Raw genomic sequence first — 16124 nt, 5'->3', positions numbered from 1 at the left:
CGCCAAACGTGCCCTATCTTTAAGGAGCCCACCGCAGCTTCTGCAGCTCTTCCCTGACGGCGGCGCTCCGCGGGTGTTTGCCGGCGACGAGTCGAGCCGCCAGGTCGCCGCACTTGTCCAGTCGCTCCTCGGCCAGCTCCAACTGCTTCAGGAATGCGTCAAACTTCCTCAGGAGCATCTGCAACATCAGGAGAGCGTCATCTTCACCAGGAAACAAGATATTATAGTAATCGGCCGCTATTCGGGTGGAGTCTCGTGAATAGTAAAAAAAACGCCGATTACGGAGGCCCCCTTAAAAGTGTTTAGAATTGTCTCTCACAAGAAGTGTGATTTCAGCATAGTTCCTTGGCTTTTGGTGCCACCTTGTGGCATCTTAGGGCATTTCAGAGAGAAAAACAAAGCGCGAAGAGGCGAGGCACCTGAACCTGCTGGTAGTCGGCGCCCAGATCCTGGGTCTGCGCCGTCCTCCTCTGCTGCTGCATCCACTCGTCCAACTCGGTGGCCTCTCGTGTGAACTCGTGCAGGTGGAGAACTTCCCTCAACCTTTGAAGTCTGGTAAAGGACGAGGGGCTTATGCAGCGGTGTTGGCGACATCACAGGTCATGCACCTCTCATCAACCAATCGGCGGGGCTCACCTGAGTGCCGCATGCTGCTGTAGCCGCTGCTTCAGGCTACGCAGACGGCCCACGTGTCTGCGCAGCTCCTGCGCATCCCAGCTGAGGAGAGCCTGCTCTACCTGGTCCTCCACTTCCTCCACCTCCACCTGCAGGACCTCCAGCTGGCCCTGGAGAACCTGTGGTGGAAGGACATGTTTACAGATGACACAACTACTAGTGCTCCTGTAGTCCACCTAGAGTGCATCTCTAGTCATACTCTCGTCCTTCTTTAGACCAACTCCAGTCCTACTCTAGTTCCCTCAACTCCCCCTCTGGTTCTCTTCTAGTAGAGTCTAGTCATGCGACATTAGCCCCCTGGTGCTCTTGTCGTCCTTCTCTAATCCTCCTCTAATGCTCGGCAGTCTCTCTGTAGTTCTTCTTCTCAGCCCTCGGCTAGTCCTTCTCTAGTCCTGCTCCAGTCCTCCATCAGTGCCCCACTGGCTCACTTCTAATCTTTCTTCAGTCCTTGTCAAGTCCTTCTCTATTTCCTTTGAGTCCCCCTGCAGTCATCCCCTAGTCCTTCTATACTCCTCCATCAGCAACCCCTTTGGCCCACCTCGATTCCCTTTCTAGCACTCCTCTAGTGGTGGGGGCACGGTGAGCGGCAGGAGGACACGTTTATGTGTCACAGCGATACTAGTGCTCCTGTAGTCCTCCTCCAGTGCTATTCAGTCCTCCTCCATCCCTCCTCAGTCCTGCTCTAGTCCTCCACCAGTCCCTTTCTAGTCCACCTCACGTCCTTCTCTGAGAGGAGTGGTCAGGTGATGGTACAACCTCCTGCTTGCTGAGTAGAGTCTGTGTGGCCAGATAATCCTTGCCCAGGTCATCCACGTTAAGAAGGTCCAAAGTCTCTGTGAGCCGGACCTCCAGCTCAGAACAGTCCAGCAGTAACTGTCACAAAAGATGAGAAAGACACCTTAAGATTCGGGAGGAGAACAACCGGCCAAGCATAAACCCCTCTTCCTCTTGCTTGTCGTCACCTGTGCTCTGGTGACGGCCTGGCTCAGGTGAGCTGCTCGCCGGCTGCACGCCGCCTCAAGTTTTCCCCGTTCGTCACTCAGGTGTCTGCACCTGGAACAAAAACAGGAGGAGGAAAAGCCACCATTGAGCTTCACATGAATATGACTCACCTTTGAAGAACCTCTTCTGCATGTGATTGGCTGGAATTAGCCAAGCTCCGCCCCTTCTTAAGGATGTGGTTGAGGTGCTGCGAATGGGCGTTCACTTCTGCCTGAAGCTCCTACACAAGCAGACAAGGCCACAGTGACCAAACACGACTAAAGTCTGACAGTAGTTCTCCTTTTGTCCTCCTCTACTTATCCTTTAGTCCCTTTCTAGTCATATTCGAGTCCGCCTCTTGTCCTTCTTTAGTCTTCCTGTTGTTCCCTCATCTCATATCCCACTCCAGCCCTTCACTAGTCCTTCTCTAGTCCTCCTCCACTTCCTCTGTAGTATTCCTTAAATCCTCTGTTAGTCTTTTTCTTGTCCTCCTCTAGTTCCCTCAAATCCCCCTCTCGTCCTAGTCCAGTCTTCCTCCAGTTTCCTCTCGTCCTCCTTCTAGTCATGCTCTACTGCTGCACCCGTACCTCTTTAATCTTCCCAGTCCCCTCAGGGTCCCCATCTAGTCCCAATTGAGTCCTTCTCTTGTGCTCCCCCATTACCCCTTTGATCCACCTTGAGTCCATCTCTATTCCTCTAGTCCTACTGTGGCCTTCCTCTAGTTCCCTTGAGTCCCCCTCTGACCTTCTCTACTCCTGCTCTAGTGATCCACCATTACCCATTTGGTCCACTTCTAGTGCATCTCTAGTGATGTGGTGGGTGGTGATGGGTACCTTGTGCTTCTGCATGAGGCTTGTGGCCCCAACCAAAGACTTGTCGTGTCCCGTGGACACCGAGGAGGGGACGTGTTCCAAGATCCAGCTAAGCTCTAGATCCACATCGTGGTAGAACTCATAGAGCAGCACCAGCGCCTTGAGTTCCACCCGCCGCCGCTCCAGCAGCTTCTGAAGGGACTTGAACCTAAGACACAAAAGTACACTGGTATCTTGACTTATGAGTGCCCCAACTTACAAGTTTTTTTTAGCTATGAGCCGTAGCTCAGTTGTGTTTTTTTTCTTTGAGTTGCGAGCTCAGTCACGGAACAACAAACCACGGCGGCGGCTGCGATGCTTACAGGGTCAGGTAGGCGTCGGTCTCCTGCAAGATTCTCTGCGAGTTGAGGTGACTGGACCCCAGATTCTTGGCCCTGCCCACGATGACGCCGATCTTCTCCGCCAGCTCCTTGGCATCCTGCTCCAGCTGATAGTGCTCCTGTGGACACAAAATGGCCGTTACGGTGAAGTCAGCTGTCTTTGGCATCCGGTCCTCACCTTGAGCATCTGCCGGCTGGAGCGCCGGTCGTGGTCTGTGGGGGCGAGGTTGAGGGTCCACTGGATTGATTCCATCTTGACTTTGGCGTCCTGGAGGAAGGGGGAGGGGCATTTGGTGTTCTTGTTTGTATTTCATTTGCATACACACACACACAAAAGAGCTTCTCTACAGCAGTCCTCCTCTAGTCTTTCTTTAGTCTTTTACTCATTTTCCTCTAAAAGACTATCTAGTCCTTCTCTAGATCTTATCTAGCCCCCCTCCAGACACCTAGTCCTTATCTAGTGTTCCTCTAATCCTTCTCGAGATCTTATCTAGTCTACCTTCAGTCCTTCTCTAGACCTCCTCTTGTCCTTCGATAGCCTTCCTCTAATCCTTGTCTAGATTTGATCTAATCCCAGTCCAGTCTTTCTCCAAACCTTCTCTAGTACTTTTCTAGTATTCCTCTATTCCTTCTGTAGTCTTCCTCCAGTCCTTCTCTAGTCCTTTTCTAGACCTCCTCTAGTCTTTCCTCTACACTGTAAAACAGACCCAGACAGACACACACACACACATTTAGTGTTGTGTGCATGTTGTGTGCGTGTGTGCGCGCGTGCCTGGGTGTGTGTTATTGCCCTTACCCTGAGAAGGTCCATGAGTTGTTCCTCTTGCCCCGCCTGCCTCAGCTTGTCTCCGCGGTCGGCCATCTTGTCCTGAAGACGCCGCCAGCGGCCGGTGAGCCGAGACGACATCCTGCCGACGTGAGCGCCACCTACGTGCTCCTCGGCCAGCATGTCGTGCCCCAGCTGGGGACACACACACATTCAAAATAACACGCTGAGAGAAACGGTAACTCTCATATCGTCAGCGGTGGGTAGTAACGCGTTACATTTACTCAAGTCACATTTTCCATGAACTGTACTGTAAATGCACCGTACTTTATACTTTTACTTGAGTATTTATGTGAAGACGGATTGATACTTTTACTTTGTTCCAATGATCGACATGCCGTTGGCTACTTTTATTTATCCATTGTTGCGTGTGCGCGTCTATTTTTAGACTCCATCTTCGACTTCCGCATAGGGCGCCCGTTGCGGCAATCAAACGGGATCACTGATTGGACTCCAATTCACCAATCAGGCGACACGAGGCAGTCGCATGACCGTGACGTAGCCTTCGCGAGCCAAACAAAATGAATCATTTTTCACCAATCGGCCGACACGAGGCAGTCACATGACCGCACACGTCACCTTCGCGAGCCAATCAAAATGACTCATTTTTAGGGGAAAAACTGCTGCGCGACTGTTTATTTTGCAGACTCCAAAAAACAACAGCTTTAAATGGTGACTGCCCAAACTTGGATATTTCAGCCCACGTCTAACTGGAGAAAACACCTTGCGGTAAGTTGCAGATGTTTCTATTGTTGTTTTGGAAGTGGACATGGCAAAATTAGCACTATCCCTATGGTGTCGCACACAATAAGTCTGTTCAGCAAACAGCTGCTTCATGAAGTCATTTCAGCGACTAAAGCAAATAACGTTTCTGTGGGGCCGAATGTATGTGCTGTTGGTTTTTGGGCAGTTAAACATTGAAAGGCTGGCAGGCGTGTGTCAACTCCCATACATTCTGATTTTCACATTTTATTTGAAGTTCATGCTCTGCTTTAAAAAAACAAACAAATCTGAAGTTACTCACAAGTTACTCTTTACTTGAGCAGTTTTTTCCTGAAGTACTTTCTTACTCAAGTAAAAATTTGGATGACTACTTTTTACTTTTACTTTTACTTGTCATGTTATTCTAAAGTAACAGTACTCTTGCTCGAGTACCATATTTGGTTACTCTACCCACCTCTGCATATCGTCATATAAAGACATGGAAGCACGCGAACAGAAACACGAGGGCACACACACACGCAGACATAAACAACACATGCATCCATTCACACAAATTGACACACGCACAAGACACAAACACAGACACGCAAACAAAAACACAAGGACACAGACACGTAAACACACACATGCACACACAGTGGGGACCAGCTGTAGGGAGCGTCATGTTTCTCCTTTTTTTGACCTGAACCAGTCTCTCCATCCAGGCCCGGTGAGCCTGCATCTCCCTCTCGGCCGCTTCGTGCCGCTTGAGCTTGGACAGGACGTTGGCGGGCTGGCGGCACGAAGCGTCCGCGACCATCTCGGACTTGTCGTCCATCCACAGCAGAAGCTCGTCGGCGTCGCGCCGGAACTCCTGCGCGGGAATCGAACACGCGTCACTTTGCCGTCGCCGCGCCGCACGTGAACGGCGGATAACGATGACCTGATATTTCTTGGAGGCCAGCAGTTGACTCCGCCTCTCGTCACTACTATCCTTCAACTTCCTGTTGGCCTCGTGGAGGTTTCGGATCCTCTGCTGGATGCTGACACACGCAACACACAAACACACACACGTGTATATGAAATGTGCACACACGCAAAACACAATCAAGGTGTAAACAACACAAAATCAACACACACAATCACGGTGCACACAAAACTCAAGAGACAATCAATGTGCACAAATTAATGTCCACACAACACACAATCCATGTGTAAACAACACAAAGCCAACACAACAATAAATGTGTACACAACACACAATCCATGTGCACACATCATAAAATACACAACTAATGTACACACGACATACAAATACACAATCGGCACACACACCACACAATACTCGTGTACACGACCCACTACACACGATACATAATATACAATGAGTATTTTTGACTTTGAGGGGTGCCGAGATTCATTTTAGGGGTGCTTCTGAACCCCCCAAAATAGGCCTATGGCGGGCGCATTATGTTGCTGTCAATCAATGGATATTGAATCGATATTTGCTGACTGTGCGGTGGCGTAATGTTGCTGGCCGATGAGTTGTTGGCTGCATTTGGAGAAAAGGTCCACGCGTTGGTCCAAAGTCTTCAACACGACTTCCAGATCGTCCTGACGAGCCAGGAGACCGAGAACGCCGTCCACCGAGTCCTGCGACGGCACATCGTTAGCAACCGATCATTGGCAACCGTTCGTTAGCGTCCTCACCCCGACATCTCGTAGCCTGAGCCTGGCTTGGTGTCCGGCCAACGCTGCCTCGATGCGGTCCCCCTCCTGGTCGAGTCTCTGCAGCGCCACCTGCTGCTCCAGGCGCTGCTTCCTATTGGTCCGCAGGTGCTCCAGCTCGGACCAATCAGCTCTCAGGTCATCCAGCGACCGCTGGACTTCGACGGCGCCCGGCTCTACTGTCCGTAGAGCTCAGAAGAGACTCGCCCAACATCTCAGTCTCCTTCAGTCTGGGACGCCGACAGGAAGTGATAACGCAAAGGGGAAGTGATGAGTCCAACAGGAATTCGGTGAACATTACAGTAATCAGATGACTTTTTATTCAGGTGAGGCATTTACAGTATTTTTGGGAAGTTTTGTCCATCTTGAATCAGACCAATGCCGTCTATCCTACACAAGGTGGTATCAGATTATCGTCTCTACTGAGCGGAATAAAGGGGAGCATATTTGAGGTGAGGCGTTTATTTCCTCAAATTTTGGTCATTTTAAATCAGACCGAATGAATCGACACCAGAGACATCTACACACAGTTATATTGGATCATGGTCATTATTACACACAATAAAGAGTTTGTTTGAGGTGAGGAACTTATTTTCTGACATTTTGGTCCTCCAAAGAGATCACTTGTTGGAGTACCTCCTCCTGTGCTCCTCCATCTCCATCCAGAGCTCCTCGTGCTCCTCCAGCAGGTCGACGGTCTCCCCGTCCCGCAGCAGACCCTCCTGGGTGGCCGCCGCCCAACGCTGCAGCTCCCTGGCCTGCCGCTGGAAGCGGTGAAGCCGTCGGGCCTCCTCCAGGTGGCGCTGGCGCTCCGCGGCTCGACACGTCACCTGAGGACCGTCGGGATGTAGGTCAGCGGACAGGATGATGAACGTCGCATTTTGAGGATGTCGCTGACCTGCTTCAGGAGCATCTCCAGATCTCGCACCTCCTCCGTGATGGCCTCACTCTCGGCTGGACTGCAGTCCTGCTTCCTGCCGCACAGGGTGTGAAGCCACTAGTCCTCATCCAGTCCTCCTCTAGTTCCTTTCAAGTCTCTCTCTAGTCCTCCTCCAAACTCCTGCTAGTCCTGCACCAGTCCTTTCCTAATTTTCTAGACCTGTCATCCTCCTCTTGTCTGTAACTTGTGGAGATTTTTTTCCCGTTTTTTTTTTTTTTTTTTTGCTGCAGCCTGTCTTGGCCAGGTCTCTCTTCAAAAAGAGGGATTTATTCTCAATGAGACAACCCAATTACATAAATAAAAATAGCCCTTCTTTACTCTTACTCTAGTCCTTCTCTAGGCATTCTGTATTTCTTCTCTAGTCCTTCTCTACACCTTTGCAAGTGCTTCTCTACTCCTTCTCTAAACCTCCTCAAGTCCTCCTCGAGTTCTTCTTTAGTCTTCCTCTCGGCATCATTTTGTCCCTCTCTAGTCCTTCTCTAGACCTTTTCTGGTCTTTCTCTAGCCCTTCTCTAGTCTTCCTTAAATCCTTCTCTAGGCCTTAAGTCCTCCTCTAGTCCTTCTCTACACTTCCTCCAGTTCTTCTCTAGCCCTTCTCTGGTCACCCTCTCATCCTATGCTACACCTACTTTATTCCTCCTCCAATCCCTTTCTTGCCCTTCTCTAGTCCTCCTCTATTCCTCTTCTTGTTCTCTAGTCCTGCACTAGTCCTAATCCAGCCCTCCTCTAGTCTTCTTCTAGTCCTGTAGCAGTTATTTCCTAGACCATGATGCCAAAGTCAACTTACATCTTGGCGAGGTCCCTCAGGTATGCGATCTTGGCTTCCAGGGTGTTGATATCTCGCCGAGTGCTCGTTTGCCGCTGCTCGCCAGCCCGCAGTGCAAACTGACCACCTCTTCCGCCCCCCATGTTCAGGTTTACGGAGTCCAGCTGCTCCATCTGGGTCTGCAGCTCTGTCCTGGTGTCCTGGACTTGCTGAAGGAAAAAGCGCACATCGGCCGCGCTCAGCAGCTCGCGAGCCTTCTCGTCCTTATGCCCCTGGAGACACTCCCACCTGACCAGCCGCACACCGAGCAAAGCGGGTGAGCGACACCGAGCTGGACCAGCGCGAACAAATTACTGTGGACTGTGTGTGGACCTGCGGGTTTCAGTCGTTCCATGACGAAGCGCATAAGATCATTTACTTGTTTATCAAATAACCTTCCTCTAGTCCTGTAGTAGTCCTCCCCACTTTAGTGCTCTGGTCCTCACCCAGTACTCCTCCTCTAGTACTGCTCTAGTCCTTAGCTAGTCCATTTCCAGTCCCATTACAGTATAGTCTCCTTCAAGGAACTCTTTTTTTTCTATTCTCTAGTGTCCTTCTAGTCCTCTTCCATCCATTTTCCGAGCCGCTTCTCGTCACAACGGTCGCGGACGTGCTGGAGCCCATCCCAGCTATCATCGGGCAGTAGGCGGGGTACACCCTGAACTAGTTGCCAGCCGATCGCAGGGCAACCATTTGCACTCACGTTCACACCTAGGGGAAATTTAGAGACTTCAATTATTGCATGTTTTTGGGATGTGGGAGGAAATCGGAGTGCGCAGAGGAAACCCACGCAGGCACGGGGAGAACATGCAAACTCCAAACAGGCGGGGTCGGGGATTGAACCCCGGTCCTCAGAACTGTCAGGCAGACGCTCTAGCCAGGCGCCCACCGTGCCGCCTAGTCCTCTTCCCTTCCTATTCAAATCCTAATTCAGTCCCCCTGTAGTCCTTTTGAAGCGCTCCTCAAGTTCCCTTGTAGTTCACTAGTAACTCTCAAGTGGCAACGTGCTAGTATTCAACTACACCTCCGTTAGTCCTCCTCTAGAGGAGATCTAGTGCTAGTGGTAGTCCTTCTATAGACCTTATCTGGTCCTCCTGTCTAGTCACCCTTGAGTCTTCATTCTTTTCACCGATAGTCCCCATCGTAACTCTCGAGTCCCCCTCACGTCCGGCTCTTGTCCCTTTCTAACTAGTCTTCCTGTAGTCCTACTCTAGTCCAGCTATATAGCTCCTCTAGTCCTTCTCTTCTTGTCCTTCTCTAGCCCCACTACAGTCCTCCCGTAGTTCCCTCAAGTCTCTCTTGGGTCCTCGTCTAGTGCCTTTGTAGTCTTACTCTTGTCCAGCTCCACTGTGTCCCGCTCTGGTACCTGCTGGAAAGGCTGTTGAGGCGTGTCTGGACGTCTCTGTGTTTACTGTGTCGGTTCTTCCCCATCTCCTCCGCCACCTTGATGATGTCATCCAACAGGCCACGCCCACTCATCAGCTCGGTCACAAAGTTCTGCAACACCACTTCTTATTATTGTGCTTGATATGCAGAGGTGAGAGTCAGTAAGTCCTAAAGTTGCAATTATGGGTTATCAATATGGAATGTGTGGTGTAGTGTGAACCTCATATTTGGCCTGGATAACGTGGAGGTCTTTGGCATGTGCACTGAAAGTGTCGAGGACCTTCTCCTTGTCCTCCATCCACCACTCAAACTCCTGGCAGCGGCCGTGGAAACGATGCAGGAGCAGAGCCTCCTCCAGAACTTTCACCTTAGACTGAAACCAACGACACCCAAAGAAAACCACACCTCAAAGTACCTTTACCATATACCCTCCTGCACTGGTCTTTCTCCAATCTGGACTAATCCTTTTCTAGACCTCCTGTAGACCTTCTATAATCCCACTTTAAGACATCCTAGTTCAGTATGTCTCAAGACCAATCCTTCTCTAGACCTCTTCTTGTCCTTCTCTAATACATTTCTTGTCTTCCTCTAGTCCTGTATTAGACTTCTCCAGTTCCCCTCTAATCCTGCACCAGTCCTTCTCTAGTCCTAAACTAATTCTTTTCTAGGATTCATGTAGTCATTCTATAGTCTTATATCCTTCTCTAGTTCTTCGCTAGTCCGCCTCTAATCCAGCACTAGTCCTTTTTTAGACCTGATGCCGTCCTTCTATAGTCCTTCTCCAGTGCCCCTGTAATCCTCCATGGGTACGTTTCAAGTCCCCCTCTAGTCCTCCTATACTCCTTCTCTAGTCGTCCTCGAGTCTTTCTCTCATTCTTATGTCTTTCTCTAGTTTTGTATTTGTCTTCTGAAGTTCCCCTCTAATCATTTCTAGACCTCCTGTAGTCCTTTTATAGTCCTCCTCTCCATCTAGTCCTTCACTAGTCCTCCTCTAGTCTTCGTCTATTACTGTTTGTCTTCCACTAGTCCAGCACTAGTCTGTCTCTAGTCTTGAAGGAGTTCTTTTACTCGAATTCCTGTAGTCATTCTATAGTCCACCGCCAGTCCACCTGTATTTCCCCCAAATATGTCGTATGTCCCCAGGCAGTCCTTTTCTAGATATTCTCTAGTCGCCCTCTAGTCCTTCCTCTAGTCCTGCCCTAGTCCTTTTGTAGGTTTCCCGTGGTCCTTCTATAGACATTTTCCAGTCTCCCTGTAAACTCCCTGGGTATGTCTCAAGTCCCCCTCTAGTCCTCTTCTAGTCTTCTCTAGAGATGACAGAAATTTCCCATAACGCCGTGCTCACCTGCAGGAGGCAGCACATGGACGTGTAGTCCTGGTCCAGCTGGGCCTGGGCAGCCTCCACTGTGACTCTCTGGTACTGAGGGTCCGGCACCCACGTGCTTCGGATCTCAGCCGTGCCGGGACGGACCGAGCGGCGATGCCTCGGATAGTTGAACTTCCTGTTCCGGGGGTCAGCCACGCCATTGGTGGAGGCTGGTAGGGTGGGAGGATCCTAAAGAAAGGAGGACGTTAGGTACAGACCCAGAGTTCTGATGAACAGCATCTTGGATAAAATCGGACCGGAGCTGGCAGAGGTGTCAGGTACGTGTTGGGAACACGCCGCTGGTTTCCTTGCGCGTCTTTGACCAGAACTTTGTCGTGATCGGGGTCGGTCCTGATGATCGTCACCGTCTCGTTCCGATCCAGTGCAAAGTCGCCTGGAAGTGTCAGAGAAGGTGCTAAAACAGGGGGGGGGGGACAAACCTTTGAGCTCAAATAACCCGTGGAGCTCGAAGGTGTCAGGATCAAGTACCTCTGAACCAGACCTTCGCCTTGACTTCCTGGTGCACAGAACCGGTCCCACTTTTAGTCTTAGATGGTCCCTCCTCATCATCAGATGAGTCGCCGGATTGGACCATGGGACTCGGCTGAGGCTCCGCCTACACATAGAAGTGTCCGATGAGCCTCCGGAGTCGTGAGTGGTCCTAACGGGGCGGGGAACTCACGGTGAACGCCGTGAGCTGGGCGGCTTCCCTGGCCTGCTCTGACAGCCTCTTCATCTCCACGCCGTAGGCCGTCATTTGTTTGTCCAGGCGCAGGTGGCGCTGGAGCAAAATGGCTGCGCTGGACTCGTCCTTTCCATAATCCTCACTCATCAGCAGAAGTTTCTTGTCCCTCAGCCACGAGTTTGTCTCCTCCACGTCTGCAAAGTACTAGTGCACACAAGGACAAGCAATTAACACATGGGAGGAAGCTTCTTCTCACCAATCAGAAGAGAGAGATCGGTCTCTCCCACAGAGGGCCACACCCAACGGTAATTATGTCAAAAGCAAAAATCCGCAAATAATTGACACCATACCTTAAAATGTGCCTATAGATGCCACAAGATGGTGGCAAAGCGCTACTTTTGTTTCAATAAAGCTCCTCCACTCACTTCAACATAGTTCCTCGATATGTTGAAACGAAATGCCGCGTAAGCACGTCGATTAGCCGGGATGGCTTATCTGGTGTTTTGCCGATGCTCAATAGAAGACGGCGTGTGAGGTCATGTGACTTTCTTGTGTCGTTTGATCGGTGAACTAGCCTTAAACATTCCTAGCGCTTCACTTGGATTGGCGCAAACAGCGGCCAAAGCGAAAGTCGAAGTCGTAGTGGAAGCAGATATGCCGCGCACGAATAGTTGATACCCGTCCATCCATTTTCCAGCGCTTATCCGAGGTCGGGTCGCGGGGGGGCAGTAGCTTTAGCAGCGACGCCCAGACTTCCCTCTCCCCAGCCACTTCCTCCAGCTCTTCCCCGGGGGGATCCCGAGGCGTTCCCGGGCCGGCCGAGAGACGTAGTCTCTCCGGCGTGTCCTGGGTTGTAATACATCAATTAATCAAAATAAAAATATATTCAAAAAATAAACAAATAGTCGAGTAAAAAAAGAGTAAAAACTCTGACAAGTACAATTTACCCAAAATTCTGTTTCATTAAATGCCAGCACGTTACTATCCACCTCTGGCCATAGGTCGGTGGCGAAGCACTACTTTTGTTTGGTAAAGCTCTTCAGCTCACTACCACATAGTTCCTTGGCACCAAGATACCACACAATGGCAGGAAAAACCCTACTTTTGTCCAAAACGAAGCTCCTCAACTGATTTCAACATGCTGTAGTTCCTTGCCACCAAGATGCCACAAGATGGTGGCAAAGCACGACTGTAGTCTGAATGAAGCTCCTCAACTCACTTCAACATAGTTGCTTGGCACAAAGATCCCAGCAAATTATTTCTGAAGTGACGTTAAGCAGACGTGTCACAAATCAGAATTTGGATCCAGCAGTGCTGCAATTCGCCATCGATTATTTTATGGGAATAATCGAGTATAAGGATCAAATATATTTTGCTTGGTTCAAGAGCAATTATGAACACACAAGAGAAAATGAGACATTCGCTTCATGAATGGCCAATTGGATAATCCATTTTAGATAATCAACAGTAGTTTTCTTCAATTCCCATTGTACATAGAGCAGGAAAGTGTATTTTCTGGTCAACAAAAATGTCTAGTGAGACAATTTCAAACACAAACAAATAGATTTTAATTTCCACTTGGTATTTCTTGTGAGTAGTAAAAACATAAGGCATTCATTTCAAAAAAGAGCAACAAGCTTGTCATCTCATTCGAAAGGTACAACCTTAGCCAACTGTGGTATTTCAGTCGGAACACTAGGGGGCACTACGTCGAAAGGACACGAAAAAGAATGTAGTTTCATGTCGAATAGATGCTAGCTGTGTGCTGATCGATTGCCAAATAAAGTGAGCTAAAAAAAAAAGAAATACAGCACAAGACTGATTCTTGAGAAGACTACACTGACTAAACCGGACCGTGATGAACAAGAAGCCCAGACAGCACACGGCCGGCCCGCCCGCCCGCCCGCCGCGTAACTATTTGCGTGATCAGACGTGAAACGGCACCTGCAATAAAGTCGGCAAACATATTTTTACCAGTGTCACAGCGAAACGAGGCTGAGCTTAACAAACAGAGTGAAAACTATCAAATCAGAATGAAAAACACAAATCCATCCATCTATTTTCAACACCGCTTATCCTGGTTCGGGTCGCGGGGCGCTGCAGCCTCGCCCGGCCGACTTCGGGCGAAAGGCGGACTACGCCCCGAACTGGTCGGCAGTCAGTCGCGGGGCACATACGGACGCGGACGACCGTTCGCACTCTCGTTCGCACCGTCACCGGGTGGGAACTGATCCCACGCCGCCCGCACCGACCTTTCATCGGTTTTGGCATCGAGACGATCTGTTCGAAGGGAGACGCCCGCACCTGAACAGAGGTGGAAGTGAGGCGACTGTCGGAAAACTTCCTCCGCGCTCTGAAGTGGCAACATTGGCCTGAACGCGATTCTGTGTTGTCACAGAGCGAAGCGAGGAGCGAGCGAGAAGCCCCTTCCCTCGACAACCCGGCAAAGCGTCCAGCAAAGGACGCGGCCTCGGCGGCCGCGACGACAACAAAAGGACCGCCGTCCCCAGCAAAGGTTTTATCCACTGCAGCCCCAACAAAACCAATATCTTCAGTAAAGGACTCGGCTGCGGCATCACTCTCTTCACTTCCGCCACGGCGCCGACCACAGGAGGTCGCCCCGACCGGTACGCCTGCACCGTCCAAAGGCTCTTCGCGATCGTCTTCGTCTCGAAACTTCCCACGCATCTGCAAAGTCGGATTCAATCGGGGATGAACGTCGCCCCCCCGTCACTCCAGCAAGGCAATCTCCAAAGAAGGGTTTCGCGTTGTTGTCGATACGCGTGCTGTTTACGCGTTTCACATTTGTTGTTTACGTTGCCGTTCACGCGTGTGGTTTGCGTGTACTCGTCACGTACTTGTTTGATGGCCGAGGCGGCGTCCAGTCTCTGCCTTCGCGCGCCGGCGTCAGCGTTGACTCGCATCCAGAGTTTGCTCAAAGTTTCGATGCGTTTGTTGACGCGTCGCCGCTCGTCCGGGCTCTGCTCGGCGGCGATGTGCTCACCGTGGCGCGACGCACGATCGTACGCGCGCTCCTGAGAGTGAAGCTCCGCCTCCAATGCCTAAACACACGCACGCACATCCGATTCGGAGCGAGCCAAATTTCGCATGCGTCTGTGTGTGTGTTGGTCACCTTGTGCTTGTGCAGCGCCATTGTCACGTGATCGACGTCGCGTCCGAGCGCGGCGGCCTGCAGCTGCATTTGGCGCTCGCGAAGCCACGCCTTCAACTCGTCGCAGTCGTGGAAGAACTGAAAGAGAACCAACACGGCCGACAGACGGCGCCTCCTGCGGGCACACGGGAAGTGGCAAGTTCAAAGAGGAAGTTGATGGACCACGAGCAGTGCGTGCGTGCGTGCGTGCGTGCGCGACCTGCTGCCGCTGTGTGACACCAAAGCCGTGTACCGACTACGCAGAGCTCTCACTCTGCTCTCAATCTCACGACCGTCCGTCACGTTTCCCTGGAAGAGGTAACGCCAGCAAGCAGGTTTGAGTGTCAAACGATCGCCTCGTCGTGACCTCTTATCTGACGAAGGACACACTTTGAGGGCCGAGGCGCTGACGGTGCTGATGGTGTCGCCGTGGGCTGAAATTTGCGCTTCCAGGAGGCGGTGCTTCTGGAGGAGAGACTGCGCCTCCGTCAACTCTTTGCCCAACTCGGAGGAGGACGCCTGGACCTGCGAGCAACCGAGTCACCATTTGTCAAACCCGGAAGACAGTCGCTCATCGTAACGCCCTAAAATGTCAGCAGATAGCGCCAAAGCCGGAAGTATCGGGAAATAATCGGTATCGAGGAAGTAGAGTCCTGACGCTAATAGCGAAAATCAGCAAGCAATTGACACCCGCCTAAAATGTTCAAAAGTAAGATCTCTGCATGCTGGGGAGGAGCAAAGTTTAGCCCGGGTTGTCAGCGGAATGTTTTGACGTCCAATGTCGTAAGATGAGTTTCAAATGATATTGCAATGTTTTGGGATGGGATCACAGTTTGTGGTACATTTAGGGTTTAAAGTATCAATACAGGCCATTGTAAACATTTTAAGGGTCAGTTTGTCAAATTCTGGGGTTTGGTCCGCAACAATCGACAAAGTTTGTTCGTTGCACACACGTGAAGGTCTTCGAGTTCCTGGGAGATGACGTCGATGTCTCGGAGGACACTGAGAGTGGAGATGACATTTCCCAGCAGCCCCCTCTGTTGCTGCAGCTGCTGCAGAAGATCCTTCCATGCGCCGCCGATCTCCTCCTCCCTGGAAAGCACGCACACATGCGGCAACTCAGCGCCAGCTCGCTCGGGGGCCCCGTGGAGGCGCGGTCCGGCTCACCTCCTGCTGACGAGCTCCTTGCCGTGGTAGTTTCCTCTCCGGATGGCGTCGGCCATGTCTCGCAGGGCGGCGAAGCGGGGCTCCCTGGCTTGCGCGTCGGCGGCGAGCGCCTCCAGGCGCCCGGTGGCCGCCTGAGCCTCCTCAAGGGTGTTCAGACCGGCAAAATCTTGGCGGCGGATCAGGCGCAGCGTGTCCTCGACGTAGCCCGCCCTCAGGGCGGCCTGGTCATCGACATCTCCTTAACATCTGCTCGACATCTCGTCAGATTCCATCTCGTTTACCTTTCTGCCGAACGTCTGGGCCAGCTGTTCCAGGTTCTCTAAGCGCAGGAGCGCCTCTTGCAGGGCTCCTTCGCGCTTGTGTTCCGCTTTTTCCAGAAGAGTCCAACCTTTCTCGATGTCACGGAGGGTTTTGCCTTCGCGAAGAACACACGGCGCAAAACATGTTGGACTTCCTGGACAGTCACTCGCTAGAGTTCACTTAAAATGTACATAGAAAACTTCAGGCATGTCCTCGAGAC

General features: G+C 51.3%; 1 protein-coding gene across 1 annotated transcript in view; it reads right to left on the bottom strand.

Moving 5' to 3' along the window:
* Positions 1 to 16124, bottom strand: part of sptbn5 (spectrin, beta, non-erythrocytic 5) — a 45008-nt gene that overhangs the window by 21898 nt on the left and 6986 nt on the right. The window contains 31 exon segments of the mRNA XM_061675497.1: positions 33 to 178; positions 420 to 552; positions 637 to 794; positions 1432 to 1548; positions 1638 to 1728; positions 1788 to 1897; positions 2490 to 2676; positions 2831 to 2967; positions 3027 to 3116; positions 3645 to 3809; positions 5080 to 5250; positions 5320 to 5419; positions 5890 to 6029; positions 6087 to 6282; positions 6284 to 6334; positions 6741 to 6934; positions 7003 to 7078; positions 7832 to 8098; positions 9216 to 9346; positions 9456 to 9608; positions 10581 to 10790; positions 10859 to 10995; positions 11091 to 11217; positions 11284 to 11490; positions 14145 to 14348; positions 14420 to 14573; positions 14658 to 14746; positions 14828 to 14962; positions 15391 to 15529; positions 15605 to 15825; positions 15886 to 16019. Of these exon segments, the coding sequence (XP_061531481.1) occupies positions 33 to 178; positions 420 to 552; positions 637 to 794; positions 1432 to 1548; positions 1638 to 1728; positions 1788 to 1897; positions 2490 to 2676; positions 2831 to 2967; positions 3027 to 3116; positions 3645 to 3809; positions 5080 to 5250; positions 5320 to 5419; positions 5890 to 6029; positions 6087 to 6282; positions 6284 to 6334; positions 6741 to 6934; positions 7003 to 7078; positions 7832 to 8098; positions 9216 to 9346; positions 9456 to 9608; positions 10581 to 10790; positions 10859 to 10995; positions 11091 to 11217; positions 11284 to 11490; positions 14145 to 14348; positions 14420 to 14573; positions 14658 to 14746; positions 14828 to 14962; positions 15391 to 15529; positions 15605 to 15825; positions 15886 to 16019 (4570 nt within the window).

Source organism: Phycodurus eques, chromosome 4 (assembly GCF_024500275.1).
Source record: "Phycodurus eques isolate BA_2022a chromosome 4, UOR_Pequ_1.1, whole genome shotgun sequence".
NCBI classification, from domain to species: Eukaryota; Metazoa; Chordata; class Actinopteri; order Syngnathiformes; family Syngnathidae; genus Phycodurus; species Phycodurus eques.
Note: the sequence above shows the minus strand (reverse complement) of the source record. Positions and strands in the feature narration are given on the sequence as shown.